This window comes from Sorex fumeus, unplaced genomic scaffold, assembly GCF_029834395.1.
Source record: "Sorex fumeus unplaced genomic scaffold, SorFum_2.1 ptg000061l, whole genome shotgun sequence".
Taxonomy (NCBI): domain Eukaryota; kingdom Metazoa; phylum Chordata; class Mammalia; order Eulipotyphla; family Soricidae; genus Sorex; species Sorex fumeus.
In genome coordinates, this window is record NW_026606118.1 from 38,986,387 (window position 1) to 39,005,904 (window position 19,518).

Below are 19,518 nucleotides of genomic sequence, written 5' to 3' on the forward strand. Positions count from 1 at the left end.
TAAGAATATAACTACTGAGATAGGCAAAGAAATAGTCTTTACTACCATATGAAATTTAAGTTTCACAGGCTGTAGGTTTATTATCATACACGTTTAATGTAGCATACTTCCCATGATTCTGTTTTTTCTCTATAAAGGAGTCAAACTTCTGTGCAAGTAGCACTGTACTGTATGTAGCACTGTCCTCCCATTGTTCATCTATTTGCTTGAGCGGGCACCAGTAATGTCTCCATTGTGAAACTTGTTACTGTTTTTGGTATATCGAATATACCACAGGTAGCTTGCCAGTAACTATTAAAATTGAATGCTATCAATTCAGACTAATAACATTTGCCTAAAGTTGTCAAAGTATTTCCCAGACTCAAATAAAAGACAAATTATTTTTGATAAACTCTAGAATTTATTAAATTATAAATCCTGTAACCAAAAAGAAAAATGCAGATCAAGAGAAATCTCAAACTACAAGGACTAGACAGCAAAGCCTATTGGAACACCATGAAGTATGTTATAAACAACATTCTGAAACATAAGTTATTAGCTGTTATCTTTACATTTCCATTTCAGTAACTTTACTATTAAATAGTTGTTATTCATCTATTTTAAAATTCCAATTCACATCTATCCTCACATTAAGGTTCTCTTTCGTACTGATACCAGACATTCTAGAGGTGCCAGATTTTAGTAATGGGTTTATGTCAATTCATGCAGAAAAAGAAGACGCGGTGCAAAGTCATGAGAACTGGAAGTAATGCACAGATAATACACACTGGCCAAAAGAACTGAAGAAATTAAAAACAAAACAAAACTGAACTATAAAATAAACAGACCTCAAGAAAACTGGGTTAATACAGCTCTCAACTATTAACACCCAAGTTCCTTACATTAAATAAATTTCTCAACAGAAACATGTTAGACTTTTAATTACAAGTCTATCCTTCCCATACCCCTTCCCACCCCAATTCCCAAAATGTACTACTAGGGATGAGTATAATGTTACATGGGCAGAAATTTACAGATAACCACTTTAACCTTGAGCATAGCGCTGAAGATTTTATTTAAACTTCAGTTACTGTGCACTGTCCATCAGGCCGCCTAGATCTAACGCTCACTGTTCCACCCCCTGCCACTGATCGATCATTTCCCAATTGATCTGATCTATCAGATACTGTCTGGTTTGCATTAGGAACCAAAAGTCTCTGTTGGATCAAGGACTGTTGTGCAACTAGCGCAGATACGTCCTCACTATCACTACTAGCATCCGATTCCGTTTCCTCAATGGAGGTGTCTGGTGCAGGAACCCTGCCTGAAGAGGGTGATTCATGATCTTCTTCTCCTTCTCCTCGATGACTCCTTTCAGTTATGCTATCTCCATTGAGCTGTAAATGACCAAAAGAGTCTTCTAGGGAAGTGCTTGCATCAGGGGATGGTGTTGCAGGACTTGTCAGCTGACCATCTACTGATGTCAGGGGCCTCACAGAAGATACCAGAGGCTGAACAGAAGCTCCACTTTGTGCTGATACACTGTCCGCTCCATCTGCAGAGTTCTCTCTTGCCAGGTTTACAGCACTAGCATCACAATCCAGTCTAAGTCCAGCGACTCCCTTCTTTGGTATATCTATGATATCCCGCTTAATCTTCCTGCGACGTCCATGTTCATTTCTCCTATACTGAACCATATTTTCAAGATCGGCAACATACAAAAACCCAGCAATTAACATTTCAGTGCTCTTTTTACCTTTGGAAAAAGCATCTTCTAGCTCTCTACTGGTACGCTCATCATACTGCCACCACCCATTTCTTCCTTCATAATACCAGGCATATTCACCATTTCCTCGGCTTGCTGCCTTGAGTTCTTCTGGTGACAGTAAGGTTGGCTTGTCAAGGAAATCCTCTGGAATTTCTTGTCTACAAAGAGCACATCGCTTTCCAAGCCATGAAGCTCCCTTCACACACAAATAGCAGAAAACATGCTTACAGGGTAGACTGACTGGGTGAACACATGTTTGCAGACAAATGGCACATTCAGGGACAGTTAGAGAAGGTGTGGTATTAGAACAGGACTCATTCGTTTTCCTGTTCGTAGGAAGCATATTTATTGAATGATCGATTTCACCACAACCAGCCATCCTAAGAAAATGAGAGAAAATACAGTATTAAAATACTTAAATTTTTCTAATATAAATTCAACAATTCAGAAGACACCAATTTAGTACAAGTGACATACTAAATAATGGCTACACAAATGATGAAAGTAGAGGGAATCAAATACAGGAAAATCTGTGTCTATTTATGTATCATTTTTACCTGCGTGGGGTAAAGGTAAAGGTAAAGGCCCTCCCGTTGATCGTCGATTTGCTCGAGCGGGCCCAGTAACGTCTCCATTGGAGACTTTGTTGTTACTGTGTCTGGCATATCGAATACTCTCGGTAGCTTGCCGGGCTCTCCGAGAGGGGCGGAAGAATCGAACTTGGGTCGGCCATGTTGGCCACTTGTAAGGCGAACGCCCTACCCGCTGTGCTATCGCTAATTGAAAGATGGGGGTGGGGTGGGGAAGAAGTAATCTGATTATATCTGGAGAAATAAAAAAAGTCAATGATAACCTTTTAGGATATCACATGTTTGAATTTTGCAAATATTCTTAGGTATTAGTATATTTTGGGTTCTTGACAAGAATATAGCCTGTATATTAAAATTTATACCTAACTTACATTTAAATGATTCAGTATAAAATTAGAAATTGAATCAGCATTAACTGAAATCCTAGAACTTCTCTATCTCTGCTTTATATCTAAAAAAACTGCTTACATCAGTTTTATTTCATTCTCCTGTCTAGTGAAATACTAAAGGCTTCAATTACTATTGCCATTTTCTAAATCTCATGCTTTTCTTGGTGTACTCCTTTAAGATGATCTCATTTACTCTCATATCACCTATATACAAATGACATACAAATTACCATCAGTTCAGGTCTCTCAGTCTTACACCTTGATTTCTAATTAAGATATTTTCTAATTAGATATTTCCTTAGATAACTTGAGTATCAAGGTATCTTGGATATCCTGCATAAATTCAATTTTATTTGAATTTTATTTCCTTATCTGTGCTCCACTAATGACACCACTAATCACCACTTATCTAAAAAACTCAACCCTGCCTGAAACTATTCACCCAAATGAGCAAGTTTTAGTAATTATCCCCTATCTTCTGAATCCACATTCTATATACTACTCTAGTCACCAAGTAAACAGTTTATTAAATTACTACATCACTGTCACTGTCCTCCCGTTCATCGATTTGCTCGAGCGGGCCCAGTAACGTCTCCATTGGAGACTTTGTTGTTACTGTGTTTGGCATATCGAATACATCACGGGGAGCTTGCCAGGCTCTGCCGTGCGGGCGAGACACTCTGGGTAGCTTGCTGGGCTCTCCGAGAGGGGCGGAGGAATCGAACTCGGGTCGGCCATGTTGGCTGCGTGCAAGGCAAATGCCCTACCCGCTGTGCTATCGCTCCAGCCTGAATTACTACATATCAAGCCTTATTCCTTTCACGCTTTAAAATTTGATCTTATATTAAGGATCAACAGGCTTTGCATAGTTTAGATTCCACCTTCACATCTGCCAGATCTCACTACAAATTTCCACTTCTTCAGGCTTAGAGCCATGATGGCTACTCTGTCTAATAAAAGAATTTTCTCTATGATTATTTTCCCAGTTCCTATAATATCCCACATCCCTCCTTATACCCATTTTATATTTACCTCTTGGAAAAGCCTCCATGACTAGTTCAAATCAAACTTAAAAAAAAAAACTTACTACAAGCCCTTCTTATTCTGAGCATTCATTTAAATAAAAATGTTACATTTACTTATTTCCCTTAAAAACACGCTCTCCCCCCTAACTCCCAGGTTTTCTAACTTCCCTTAAAGACAAGTAATACTCATGATGTTCTTCTGTGGGGGATCCAATGTTCACACTGGGTTTAATGCCTAGAAATCTACTATTTCAAAATCAATATAAACATCTACCCACCACCCAAAATCTGCTACCCAGAACTATTCTAAAACCTGGTTGCAATTGTGTACCCAAAAGGTCTATCAATATTCTCCAGGTACCTGACATTTAGCATGACTAAAAGCAAAATTATCTGTTCTTTCATACCTCCATCCTCTTCCTTTGCTCTATATCTTGGAAAAAACTTGGAGTCATCCTTAATGCTTTCCTATTCCTTCCCTGTTCTCTTTTCTACAACATAAACCAGAATATGTTTCCTCTATACCCGAAAACTGTGGCCTTAAGCCTCTTGGACATATAAGATCATGCAAAAGTGTTCTACCCCCCCACCAAGTCTTTTCTCCCTCTTATCTCTTCTCATTTGAATCATGTCTTAATTCAATCTTCAAGTTTCCTACTGGCCACATATCTAACCTGTATTTCTAAGAATTTGTCTTCAAGTACACCAGGGCTAGAGAGTATTTGGTCCACATGCCAGAGAAGGTCCAGTGTTATTAGGGGTTTGGACCTGGTACATGACAGCAGAGATATGTACACTTTTTGTCAGTGCAATCACCCATCTGCTTGTTCTGAATGACTTGTGAATCATGTTATAAATATTCAAACGGTCCTTGGAAGGAAAAAAGTTTCCCACGCGTGGGGCTGAAGAGATAGTAGAGCAGGCAGGGCTGTATACTGCCTTGCATGTGGCTGACCTAGGCTCAATTCCTGGCACTCACTGGATTCCCCAAGCCCTGCCAGAATAATTCCTGAGCACAGAGCCAGGAGTAACCCCTGAGTACTGCCAAGTGTGGTCTCCAAACCAAAATACAATAAAAAGTTCCCTACCCCTTAAATATACTGACACAACTGATGAAGGCTGAAGCCTTTTTTTTTCCTAAAGAATAAAACAAACTTAATATTCTGACTTCACTATTTTTTCTGTATTGACCAAAAACAGTATTTCACAGTGCTGGCAGTAAAACCCAGGGCCTCAAATATGCAAAGTATGCACTTTACCACTAAGTATATCCCCAGACCCTAAAATTACATGTTTTTAACAAATATCCCAGAGGATTATTTGCAGAAACCTCAGGGAGACACTAAATTAGGGAAAGTGGCTTCATTTTCCTAACTTTTCTTCATTAGTGAGATTAGTACTCCAACAGTGATTAAACAAAATAGCATGTTAGCATTGTCCTCCGCTGTTCATCTATTTGCTTGAGCGGGAACCAGTAATGTCTCCATTGTGAGATTTGTTGTTACTGTTTTTGGCATACTGAATATGCCACGAGGAGCTTGCCAGGCTCTGCCATGCAGGGGGGATACTCTCGGTAGCTTGCCAGGCTCTCCAAGAAGGACAGAGGAATCAAACCCGGATCAGCCACATGCAAGGCAAACACCCTACCCGCTGTGCTATCACTCCAGAAATAATCTGAGCTAAATATCTAGAAAGCACCTAGGAATATAGTAGATATCAAACACTCGCTTTACTTAAAATCTCTTTCTTTTCCACCATTTTACCACAGACTGCTTCCTGACTTTGTGATGCATATGTCGGTATTCCTTACTCTCCTGGTTTAAAAACTATTTCCTAATTTTCTCATGTTGTTAAAATTCTAATAATCCTAAAGACCAAAATAAGGACTGAGAAAATAGGTCAAAAGGCTGTCACAGGAGGTTCCAAACTCAATCCCTGGCACTAGAAAGCCCTCTCCAGCCCCACAAACCACTAGATGTATTCTGGTCATCTCTAGCACTTCACCAAATCAAATAAAATATTGACAGCCATGCTGAGGATCACGGGGATGGGGTGCAGGAGGTAGAAGGGGGATGGTGGTAGCTCCTGGCCTACTGAGCACTGCTTTTGTGTGTCCATCACCTCCACCTGGGCTGGAGTGATAGCACAGTGGGTAGGGCATTTGCCTTGCACGCAGTAATATGGCCGACCGGAGTTCAATTCCTCCACCCCTCTCGGAAAGCCCGGCAAGCTACCCAGGGTATCTTGCTTGCACGGCAAAGCCTGGCAAGCTACCTGTGACTTATTCGATATGCCAAACACAGTGACAAGTCTCACAATGTTACTGGGCCCGCTCAAGCAAATCGATGAACAACGGGAGGACAGTAGGACAGTAACAGTGACAGATTATCACCTCCACCAAACAGAAGCCAACAGAAAATTTCTGTTCATACGCAATACTGCAGATAGAATTAATCTTTAGTTCTCAAAACATTTTAATCTTAATATTGCATTTGTTCCACTACTCAATTATTAATTATGTATGTCTCATTTACTAGACCACAGTATAGGTTTCTTGATGGCTAACACCTGGACATTTGACTTACACAACTGAAAGAGCATTTTATGTATTTTTTAATTTCAAAATATTTTTATGCACATACATAAACATTTGTTATGTATATACATAAACAAGAATTTTACAAAAGATCTGTTTTCCCAACTTTATTTGCTGTACTTTTTTTGGCTACACCCTGGTAATATTCAGGGACTACTCCTGACTCTGAATTCAGCAATCACTCCTAGCTGGCTCTGGGTTGCCAGAGATGGAACCCAAGCTAGCGAAGTGCAAGAAAAGCACTTACTTACTGTATTATCTCTCTAGCCCTTATTTTCTAATCTTTAAATAAAAATACTTACTGGTTTCAATTTTCTATCAAATTCTTAACACTGACTAGTAATGACAGGCACGCTTTTCATCAGTTATGAAATTAAAAGCATCTTATCAGAAAAGTAGATATGACAGATCTCTAAACTGGGAAACAAAACAGTATTTACAAAAGGTCACTCTTTTGTTCAGTTTGTTTTAGTTTTGGGACACACCTAATGATGCTCAAGGGTAACTTCTGGCTCTGCATTCAGGAATTACTCCTAGTACTTTATGGGGGACCATATGGAATGCCAGGGATGGAACTTGGGCTGGCTGTGTGCATGGCAAGTGTCCTACCCACTGTACTCTTCTGTATGTCTCCAGCCCCTGATTCAGTATTCTGTTACCAAAACCATGAAAGTCAGTAAAATATTCACTGAATTTTTCATGAGTTACGTCAAGTTAGTGTTCAGATGGAAATGATGTTTGTCTTACAAAAATAAAAATGTTTCATTAAGAATACAATGACAGAGTAATGGTACAACGGATAGGGCACTTGCCTTGCACAAGCTCAACCCTGGTTTATTACCTTGTACCCATATAGTCCCCTGAGCTCTACCAGGAGATTTCTTAGTGCAGAGCCAGCAGTAAACATGGAACACCAAAAGTTGTGCCCCACCCCCCAAAATGAATTACAGTAAAATTCAATATGAAAAAGATCAAGGTAGTACAGTATTTTAGAAGACATATTTCACAAAGAATGATAGAAAAACACTAATATAACTTGAACGATTTTTAACATAAATCAAAATGCAATAATTTACTAAGTTAAAAAAGTGAGTATGAAATTAAGTTGCTTTAATGTAGTAAAATAAGATTTTAGTGACTAATGTTTTTATAATGCATACATACTTATTCACACATTTTAGTTTCTTTGACTTTCTATGAGCACACTCCCATCTCTGGTTTTGGGGGTAGGAAGGGGGAGGGAGAGAAAAGAGAGAAGAGAGAGGAGGAGAGGAGAAGAGAGGAGAGCAGAGAAAAGAGAGAGAGGAGAGAGTAAAGAGAGAGGAAAGAGAGGAGAGAGAGGGAGGAGAGAGGGAGAGAGGGAGGAGAGAGGGAGAGGGGGGGAGAGAGGGAGAGGGAGGGAGAGGGGGGGAGAGAGAGAGAGAGAGAGAGAGAGAGAGAGGCTAAGACCCAAGTAGGAGTTTATAAAAGCAAGGCAAGTGCTTTACTACTAAGCCACATGCTAGCCCCTTCAGTTTCACTTTTTATAGATTCTCTGAAATCCACGTAATAATTTAATATGAACAGAATTCTATTTCAATAATGCATTAAGTTGACACAAATACTTATATTAAAACTAATTATGAGATATTTTATTTCAAAGCAGTCTTTTTCATACACTGCCATTTGGAAAAGCCATGATGTTATACTTACATTTCTGTTACAGATGCCTGCCATTAAAATAAAACATCATCTTCATCAACAGGCAGCCAGTTTGCAGTATCTTCTCTTCCACCATTGGTTCATTCTATACGGCAAAAAACAAAAAACAAAAAACATTTCAACATCAACTTCTCTGAGACTAATTACAGACAAAATGAATAAAGTCGTATGTGTGATCCTTTAACAAAATTCAGTGCCAAGTTTTATCTTCAGAGTAAAAAAAGTCAAGACAACAATACTTGCTTTCAACCTGTTATTCAACACTATGCTAGATGTTCTAGCAGTGCACTTAAATTCTATCTAGAGTAATTGTAACTCAAAAAAAAAAAAGAAATAAAGGCATACGTAATGATGGAAAGAAAGTAAAACTATTTGCACATAGTGAAAGTATCTCTATTTTATGTTTAAATTCTCAGAGAATTCCCAAGAAAAATAATACATTCAGCAAAGTTGCAGGTTAAAGGTCAATGCACTAAAATGTGTTTCTCTAATAGTCAATAATCCAAAAAGAAAATTAAGGTATTCCATTTATACCTGCACCTGAAAGAATAAAATACCTTATAAATGAACAGAGTCCAGGGTTCCAGGGAATTATGCAAAGAGAAAAGTGGAAGGAAAATGATAAGTACTGTATGTTTTCACCTATGTATTACAAAAATATAAAACTGAGGCCAAAGCAGGAAGCCAACAAAATAGCAAGCCTTGACAATAGAATTGAAATAGCCTGAGAAGGAGCAGAAGGTGCAGAAACTTGAAAACAAACAAAAGGCCAGAGGGATAGCACAATGGGCTGGAATGTATGCTTTGCACTGCATGATCCCAAGAACCACCAGGAGCGACCCACAACACGCAGTCAAGAGTAGCCCCTGAGCACAGCTGAGTATGGCCCCAAATTAAAAACAGTATTTTTTTTAAAAAAAGCAAGAATATAAATTAAATTAAAATACAAAATAGCTAGGAGCCCACAACCAGCAAGGCAAAAAACATAATATAAGCTAAAAATGTAGAAGAAATTTTATTTATTGACTGGAAAACTATAAAAACAAGTATTACGCAAAGTGATTTACAAACTTAATCTAAGCCTTATCAAAGTTTCAACAGCTTTTTCTAAGAGATGGGAAAGCCATTTCTCAAATTCAAAGAATAGAGAAATAACAAATACCCAAAACAACATTGAAAAAAAATGATGTTAGATAACTCACAATTTCCAGTATAACATATTGAAATGCTGTAGTACTAAAGGCAATATAAACTGTATAACAAGGTAGACAAACATACTAATAAAAGAGTCCAAACATAAACCCATACATTTTATATTTAAAATGGTGTAAATTCCATTCAATGGGGAAACAGTCTCCTAAAAAAATTCCGAGAAAACTAAATTTCTACATAAGAATGAATTAAGTCAGACCCTTCAAGCTATATATAAAAATTAACTGAAATGGATCCACCAAATCTTAGAATGTAAGACCTATCAAACACTCTACAAGATAAAAGTATAGAGGTTAACTCCCACTATGACATCAAAAACATAGCAACTGAAAAAAATCCCAACAAACTAAACTTCATCAAAATACAAGTTACAAGAGACTGTCCCAAAAAAGTGAAAAGACAATCTACAAATTTTTTACAAATCGTAATAAGGATTTAGTAACTACAAATATAAAGAATTCCTACAACCTAAGGACAAAAGACAAATATTAATGGTGAAAAAACTTGGGTAGATCATTTTTTCAAAGACATGAAAAGGTCTCTAATGCTACGTACATGAAAAGATGCTCAACTTCATATGCCTGAGAGAAATTAAATATAAATCACAATGACTTATCACCTGACACTGATTAGAATGGTACTTCCTTAGGATGGAAAAGGGAAGATCAGGATCTGGGGAGCAGGTGAACAAACTGGAATCCTGATACAGTGTTGTTAGGGCTAACTGGCAAAGCCACTATGAAATAGTTTGACAGTTTTCAAAAGAGTAACATATAAAATTACAATATAATCCAGCAATTTTATGACCAGCTATAAACCCAGAAGAAATGAAAATTGTTCATTTGAGACATTAATATACCAACACTCACTGCAAAATTATTCAAGGAAGGCTAAAGTTGGATACATAACACAAGTGCCCATGAACAAAATGGACAAGCAAACTGTAGTGTATATACAAATACAATGTGCTACTACTTTCATAAAAAGGAGGAAGTTCATATATATTTATGACATGGATAAGCTTATTATGTAAAAGAAGCCAGACACTCAGAACAAATGCTATTTGATTACACTTATATGAAATATGTAAACAGGTAAGTTCAGAAAAAGGAAGTAGATTGGAGGTTAACCGATCTAGGGAAGAGTGTAGAATGATGAGCTAACTCTTTTAGACCAATTTTCACATTCTGTTGACTGAGGCCGTGTGTTACTCCCTTAATATGTTCCTTTATATGGCAAATATGAGAAAGATTATTCTCTGTCTTTATAAAGGCTGACTTCACTCAGCATCCACGAGACCTCTCTAGTTCCATCCATGTGGCAATATGCCTGATTTCAATTTTTTTTTGCCTTTTTGGGTCACACCCAGCGATGCACAGGGTTTACCCTCGCTCTGCACTCAGGAATTACTCCTGGCAGTGCTCGGGGGACCTTATGGGATGCTGGGAATTGAACCCGGGTCTGCTGCATGCAAGGCAAACGCCCTACCTGCTGTGCTATCGCTCCAGTCCGACTTTAAGTTTTTAAAAGTCATTTTAGTTAGCCAAAATGTAAGGAATGAAAGGACAGAGATGGGGGAAGAGAGAAACATAGAGGAAGAGATAACATCGCTCATTTGATTTCATCTTTTCTTAGAGCTCAACTGTATTCCAGTTTCTTATAGCTCAACTATATTCAACTGTATATATATATATATATATATGTGTGTGTGTGCACACACACACACACACACGAACACACACACCTGAGTGCGCTATGATTTCTTTACCCAGTCATCTGTTCTGTTTCCAGATCTCGGTTATTGTGAATAGTGCTGCGAAAAAACATTGGAGCACAACAGGTCTTTTCAAAATAGTGTTTTGGGGTATGTCAGGTAGATGCCAAGTAGTGGAACTGTTAGGTCGTGTGGAAGCTCAATTTAACCCTTTGAGTATAGTTGATGGTGAAAAAGTTTTGAACTGTATGATAGTGAGAGCTGTATGACAGTCAAAATGTAATTAATGATATTAACTTGTATTCTTAAAAGTAGTAAACTGTAAAACAATGAAAGAATTAAAGTCACCCATCTGTTATACTGAAATGTTCCCAACCACTGCTTTCCTACTAGAAGGTATTATGTGCAAAGGATATCATCACATTAACTAAGACTTCCTAGTGACAGGTTACATCCAAGTTTATAACCATTAAATCAAACTTCTCAAAAGATTCCTTTTGTCTAGGGATTTAGAGGCACCAATCAAACTATGTCAGTAACAATCCTTTTTTCTCATTCTCTCCTCCTACTTCACCTTGCCCTGTAAGAGGCAGATTACATTATACAAAACTTACTCAGAATTAAGCATGAATGATGACTAAAGAGGTGGTAAAGGCCTCAAAGAAACAAGACAGGGGAGAACTAAAACATCTTTCAATTTCATGTGCCTCTCAAAGTATGAGATTAGAACGCCCTAAAATCTGGGATGTTAGTAGTGAAAGGCATCTTTCACGTATGTGTCAGTTTATTCCACCAAATGTTTAACAATATTTCTCAACTGAAGAATATTCAAAAGTAAGTGGCTAAGAGGGTTTCTAATTAGCCTGATTTTTCATTTTACTCTTAGTTTAGAATTTGGTCTTTATTATTACTCCCCTGACTCAACTTTACTCCTGTTTCACTACCCTCTACAAGCTACAATTGCATCACAGAAGAATCCACTCACTTCCCTCAGCAGTATTCTTTAACTGTGGATTTTCACACACAAGGCAGAAGGTAACACTTGCATTCTAATATGATTCTTATCAAAAGCACCTTACAACTGAACATAATGACCTATACCTATATTCTTGAACATTAAAGAAACTGACTTTATATTCTCAGTATTAGTCATCCTCCTCATCTTAACTCATGGCACATACTGGAAAATTATGAAAATGAACCATCTAAAACCCAAAACAGAGGTTCTTAAGTCACATATGTAATGAAAACGTTTCTTTTACCAGTAATATTAAAAACAAAAAACATAAAAGTAAGCAATTCACTTATTTAACCCATATATTCAAAACATTACCATTTCCACACTTACTCAATATAACTATTGTGAGATTTTATATTTTTGAGTTTGTGTGTAAACTATGAAATCTGGGATAAACTGTACACTTTATAATAGCACAATTCTATTCACACTAAGTGCTCAATAGCTCCATGTCACTAGCAGCTAGCATATTGGGTAATTTAAACTTAAAATATCATGCGTAAGAATATTTTAAAATACGACTAGTCAATGAACAGAAAAAATTAACTCCTCTCATGGACTAGACAAAGACCAAAAAGAAATTTGCATATTCTATTTGTGATGGACATGGGCTAGATAACCTCAATTCTGCCAAACTGATCCATCAATAATAACCTCTGGGAATTATAATGCTAGTTGGGTACAGTATAAGGGATGACAAAAATATTCTGGATAGTCACGTGAAGTTCTTAGGAAGATTTCTACATTACCTCAAACGAGTGACTTTTTAAAAGTATGTACATGTTGGCAAAGGACTTTTTAGTTCAACCAAAAAAGTGAGGAGGATCTAACTGTAACTACAGGACAAATATCTCAAATTCAACAGTTTCTGAATTACCATAGAAAATTTACCACAATATTTTGACATGTATACTACTAATTACTTAATGGGTTACGAATCCTTCCTCAAGTTAAAATTTATATATAAATGAACTGTTAGTAGGATAATAAAAAAAAATCCTGAATATACTTGAAATTAAATGAAGTATTTCTGCTCCTTATCAATTCAGAAGGGATAAAAAGCGACAGGCCAAATTTAAAAATACATAAAAGTTTAGAAAATATCAGTGAATTTAAATAATTTATTCACACAGAATTAAGTATATCCCAACTATTAATACTATGCAATTTAAAATTTGTGAGCACTTAAATTCATATATGTCTATATAAACCATCATTTTCTCTGAAAATATCGAGGTTTAATTCTAATTCGGCTTTTCAAGTGGAATTCAAGGTTAAAAATATTATTTTCCAAGATAACAAATTCAAATAAATATTTAAGTAATGAAGGAAAAGCAAATAACAGTTTAAATATCAAATTATATTTGAAAACCCTGTATTTTTCAAGTATTAACAGTAAATATTTAATAAAGATTTATTTCAAACAGACAAAACAGGAAGTATTCTTTATAAAAACCCTAAGTGACAGAAAAGAAAAATATCAAATCTACCAATTTTGGTATTCGACCCTTCCACAATGCTTTATGGGGATGGAGTAGAGAAACTGAGTGTAATTTAGCAGATGTATTTAATACTTCTCTTACAAAGAACCAGGTCGGAAAATGTTACTAAAAATCCTACTGTTTCCATCTTTAAGCTTTGTTAAAACTTAACTTAGAGAAAGAACAGGTTGCATTGGGAAACAAAGTCTCCAGTGAAAATTCATTTCAACTTAAAGGGCAATACTTTCTACACAACTTATTTTAAAGAATGATTTCCCTTACTGTGCATTATGTCTCTTAAAAAATGCAATGTACGGCAATCTATGATCCTAACAAATTTCATACTCGTTTTACATTTTCCCTTAAATAGTGAGATTTGTACTTTATTTTAATGAAGCATAAAGTGTGATCAAATACTCTGAGTGTGAACAAATATATCAAACAGAAGTACATATCTGCAACCATTTTGTGAATAAGATTCTGCTGCTAACAATATTTGACCCAGTCCAAGTCGTAATTCTCACCTCCACCATGCCGTAATTCTGAATTATTTAACAGTCATCTAACGACATGTTTTAATTATTGAGAAAAGATAATAAGGCACAAATATTAAATAGTCCATAAATATTCACGTGGCTGAAACAATTCAAATATGATGGTTACCATACCCAGCAAGAATATTCCTAACTCACAATGCTGGCTCCTAAATTCAATTTCCTTGGGTATCACCAGAAACCAGTCAAGAGAATGAAAAGGCTCACCCGGCAGCTTCTGTTATTGAGAGGAAAGGCATTAAAATGCCCAAGTAATGGTATGTTAGGAGTGTCATGCTTAGCAAAGAGCTAATACGCAGACTCACATTTTTTAAACAGAACAAAGTTTTGTTCTGAAATAAAATATTTAAAATATTTAACACTACCTGCCCCTTTCATCCAACAATTTGATGGTAAATGGCATCAAAATACTTCACCAGCTGATATATGTCCTAAAAGGAAAAAAAAATTCATCTTCTTTCTACTCTAATGACTAGCCATTTGAAAAAAGTTTTCCAAAAGTTTTTAACAGGCAGAAAATAACACTATCTTCAAATATTTAATTTCCCTTACATTTGTTTTGTCTACAGCTTACATAGGCTCATTTCAAACCTAAACTCAAAATCAAAGGTCAGTCTTAACAAAATACTCCAATTTAAGACAAGTTCAACAAAATATTCCAATTTAAGACTTACAAAACTAACCAGTACACCTGAAATCTATTCCTAAAGTGGCATTCAAGCTTCCTGTTTTCTCTTCAAAACAGGCCTTACTTGACAGGGTCTCCTGTGTTTCTAGATCAGACAACCCATTTTGAGGGTCACGAAAACATCGACACCAACATCATTTAAAACCCTTTTATGAGTGCGGGTCATTGTCATGATCTCTAATTAAGCCACGTCTTTTAAAAGTCTACCTCGAGATCCATTTATTACAAAGACAAAGCAGTCTGACGCTTCCAGGGTCTGTAAACACAGCCAGCCGACTTCCACGCCAAAGTCACACTTCCCAGCACCCTCCAAGAAAAAGTCCCAAGCGCAGCGGCAGAGGGGTGGGGGTGGAGGCCCGCAGCAGCCTTCTGGCACCTGAAATGTCAATCGTAGACAGACCGAAGGGGGAAAAAAAAAAAGCTGTTCTCTCTCTCTTCTCTGGAAACTCTCTACACCTCAATCCCAGTTTCAGGAAGGCAAAAATGTCACTGAGCAAACAAAAACGGTGCTGCACTTTCAGAACTTGAGCTGGTGCAGCGACCAGCGTCTACAAAGATGCATTTACAAGGCGGGGTGTGTGTGTGTGTGGGGGGGGGGGGGGGGGAAGAGGAGGGATCTAGTTGCCCGAATGAGTGAAACTAAAATAAATAAATAAAATAAAACAATAACAACAGTTCAGCAGCCTTTGCCTAGCAGCCCAAGGAAAAATAAAACAGCTACAACAATAGATGACCTGGACTCTTCCCCCCCATCCCCACCCCCTGCCCCCCCCCCCCCAAACCCCCGCACAAAGTACGGACGTTTGGGGTAAAGGAAGGGAACTCCTGCAGCAGCTGGCAGCCAGAACAAAAGCCACAGCCTGGGCTGTGCGGGAGATGCGCCGCCGAGCTGCATCTCGAGTGGTTCCGAAGCGCCCCCCCACCCCCCCGGAATCGCCGTCAAAACAACCGCGGCGACTCCGACTCCGCAGCGCCGGCTCGGACCCGGGCCCGGGAGGCGGAGGAGGGGGGGCGGGCAGGGCAGGCTGCTCCGCGGAGCTGACTTGCCCGGCACACGGCGGCAGCAGCAGGAAGGGGGCTGGGAGGGAGTGGAAGAGACTCCGGGAGAAAAAAAAAATTAAAAAAAAGAAAAAAAACACAACGCAGGGGCAGGACGCCCCGGCTTCCCTCGGACCCAAGCCAGGCCAAGGGAGAAGAAGCCTGCCGCCGGGGAAAAGAAACAGGGCGCGGGCTCCCCGCCGCTCCTCCGCCGTCCTCAACGAGGGTCACTCCCGAGTCCGGAAGGGCAAGAAGGGTCCCCGAGTTGCAGAGGCCTGACACCACCGCCGCGGGGAGCCGGAGAAGAGAGGGGGGAGCCGGCGGCCACCGAGGCCGGCGCCCGCGGACCCCGGCCGCCAGAGGCTGCGCAGTCATGGCCGCGGCTCCGCCTCTCGCACCCCGACCGAGCCCAGCGCCGCCGGGGCCGCCGGCCGCGGACCACACGCACCCGGCCCGCCCGTCACAGTCCTGCCGACGACGGCCAGCCGAGGCGGGGGCGGCCGCCCGCGAGCTCCGGGGCTGCTGCTGCATCCCGCCGGGCCGTCGGCACCCGCCGCGGCACCCCCCGCCTCCCCCTACCCGGGGCGTCCGACGCCCACGTCCCGGCCCCTGACCCCGCCGCCGCCGCCGCCGCCGCCCCTCCTCGGGCCCGGGGAACGGGGCCGACACACGGAGCGCGTCGCGGTTCCGGGTGACACCGCGGGGCCAGCGCGCCTCTGGCCCGGGCGACGAGCCGAGAGGAGCTGACTTCCCTCGCCCCCCTCCCCCACCGCTCGTCCCTCAACGCCCCGCCGGCGCCGGGCCCTGACTCGCACCTCTCAGACCACAGCCGCGGCCGCCTTGGGAGTCTTTTCTCTTCGGCCTCCGAGCCCCGCAGCGGCCGGGGACGCGCGCGGCCTTCACGTGACCGCCCGTCGCGTTGCGAGGGGCGGGGCCGCGCGGGGCGGAAGCGGCGCCCGAGCCAGTCTCGCCCCGCCCCGCCTCCCCACGCCCCGCCCCCGACGCGCGCCTCGGGTTGCCCGCCTGCTTTCTGCTCTTTGGGAGCCTTCGATTTGACTTTGGATCGTTCCAACGGCTTTCTATACATATATATATATATATATATATATATTATATATGAAACCAGTTTATTTCAGGGCCATATATATCAATATGTAACCAATTCCTGAGGACTACCATCTGTTCTATGATAATCAAGTATGCACAGTGTTTTCTATATATATATAATTAAATATGTGTGTGTGTGTATATATATATATATATGCTTTTCCTGTAACTAGGAACTAGAATGCAAATGCAAATGCGCCAGAGAGACTTCTGGGCCGTTGGAAGTAAGACTCGTGTAGGGCCAGCAGGTGGTGCTACTCAGAAACCCAGCATTCAGACCCAGAAAAAGATTTCGGGACGAAGTGCTTTTAGCAAAGAACTGCTTGTTCTCTTAAAAAAAAAAAAAAAAGGGCGGGCAACTTTTAAGATTGGACGGTTTATTCATCTTCTGAATGGTTGTGCAATTTAATCTGAAAATTGAAAGATTCTTCCTTTTGGGATTCATTTTCCTTAACAGAATCGGGTATTGGAAGTTGGAGGAGAAAAAAGTGAAGTCAGTACAACAACCGAAAACTAAAGTTTGGTGCATATGTTTGATTTTAAACTTCAAAACTCTGGCATTCAAACCCTCCATTTGATTTTAAACATGGTCAGTTCTTACTGGAATTCACTATTTCCTAAATTTCAAGTGAAATTAGTTAGAAGAGCAGGCTTTTTTTTTTTTAAAAAAGGAAATATTTCAACAACATTCCAGTACCTTATGTGCAATGCTATTGCATTTTGATATCTCATTGTTTATTCGAGATTGGAAAATTTCATCAAACAGAAATTTGTTATTCCTCTGAAACCAATTTATTTCAGGGCCTTTTCATCCATATATATCAATATGTAACCAATTCCTGAGGAGTACCATCTGTTCTATGATAAGTATGCACAGTAATTTCTATAATTATACATTTTTATTACGTTGTTACGTTTCTTTTTGAGCCATATAGTTATACTCATCCCACACACCCTATGAATAGATAATAACAACATTTAAGTTTATATGTACTTTAAGATTCCAAATTGAAAATATACTAATATTAGCATTTGCTAAAACACTGTTATAAATGCTTTACACTACCTACACAATCACAATGAGATAGTTACTGTTGTTATCCCCATTTTTACAAAAGGCATAGCCAAGACTAGAATCCAGATATTGAATAACACACTTTGCTGTAAGAGATAATTTATCTCTTCGTCTTTATCAATTAGTAAGTGACCTGCTTAAAGACTTTTTTTTTGGTCTAATATACAGTGAGAATTCGAACACAGGTATATTTCAAGATCCATACATACTTTAGAATAAGTTAAACACAGTTCTTCAATTCCTCTTGGCACCTATTTGGAATAGGTCTCTAAATTATTTGTAGTCTTTTCACTTATTACATACATAAAAGGAATGAATCAACATGAATCCCAATACAACGCCCTTCCATGCTTCACCATGATCTTAGTTACCTGAGTGAATAACTTTGTTTTCTCTTGTCTATCTTGAAGTCCTCCTAAGAGTGTGGTGTGACACATCCTGGTATTCAGGGGCTACTCTTGGCTCTGAGCCTAAGAGTGATCCCTCACAGTGCCTAGGGACCATATGGAGTTGCCTGGGATTTGAACCAGGATTGGCTCTAACCAACCCGTTAATTTCTCTCTCTTAAATCCCATATCCTTATTTTAGATAATTTGTTGGCTTTCTTCAATATATAATAAGAATCCAGCAACTTGCCACCTCTAGTACAACCTACATCATCACTTCCCTTGGATTATTGTAATAGCCTGGGTCTGATCTTCCTGTGTAGAGTCTATTCTAAACACAGAGGCCAAAACAAAATGATTGCAAGGAAAGTTATAGCATGCCACTTTTCACTTTTCTGTTCAAAACTTCTCATGGCTTCTGCAAGCAAAGTAAAAATTCAACATCATCTTTTCCATCTGTCCTCTACTAATCACCTATTTAAAATCATGACATCCTCCAATCCCAAGATTTTGTATTCCCCTTGGCTTTTTCTCCCAGTCATTATCACAATGTAAAGAATGGTTTTGCTTGCTTAGTCACCTTTACTCTGTGTCTCTCTCCAACACGAAGCATAAATCTTTCAAGGCCATAAATTGGTGTTTGACTTTATATACGATCTTCTAAGATTAGGGTCTGGTACATTGATAGGAGCTTTCTGTAAATGTATGTTAAATAATGTTCATATAAATGAATGCATATGTATATGTATTTACATATGAAGCAATTGATGCTGCTCTTTCAAGAAATCAAGGCAATTTCTTAATATTTTTCAACACTTGTATATAAAAAGGAGAACTGAATTATGGGACAGTATGTATCCCACCCCTACCAGCAACTTGGAAGAAAGATAGTGGAATTTCTATGAATAGTATTGAACAGCATTTCTCAACTGCTTCAGAAACACTTAAAAGTCTATTTGTTTTCAGAAATTGTGAAGATGCCCAAACTTTCCATGATTTCCTTAAATAGCCAGAGTCTTAGCAATTAGGATATCTCTATAATAATTTTACTGCCCCTTGCTCTCTGTTCTGTTTCATTAAATCAAAAATAAAGGAATTGCAACAGACTACTAAGAATTGCTTATTGTGTATAAAATATTGTATCTCTCATAAGGGATAAAATATTTAATGAAAACCTCATATTAGTCCCATACATTC

At 39.1% G+C, this 19,518-nt stretch overlaps 1 protein-coding gene across 1 annotated transcript; it reads right to left on the bottom strand.

Moving 5' to 3' along the window:
* Positions 1-358: 358 nt before the first annotated feature.
* RNF146 (ring finger protein 146) lies at positions 359-16,591 on the bottom strand. Its single transcript, XM_056125924.1, has 3 exons — positions 16,569-16,591; positions 8,040-8,133; positions 359-2,127 (listed from the first exon to the last, which is right to left on the bottom strand). Coding segments are annotated over exons 2-3 (1,074 nt in total). The 5' UTR covers positions 8,042-8,133; positions 16,569-16,591; the 3' UTR covers positions 359-1,055.
* Positions 16,592-19,518: the final 2,927 nt, after the last annotated feature.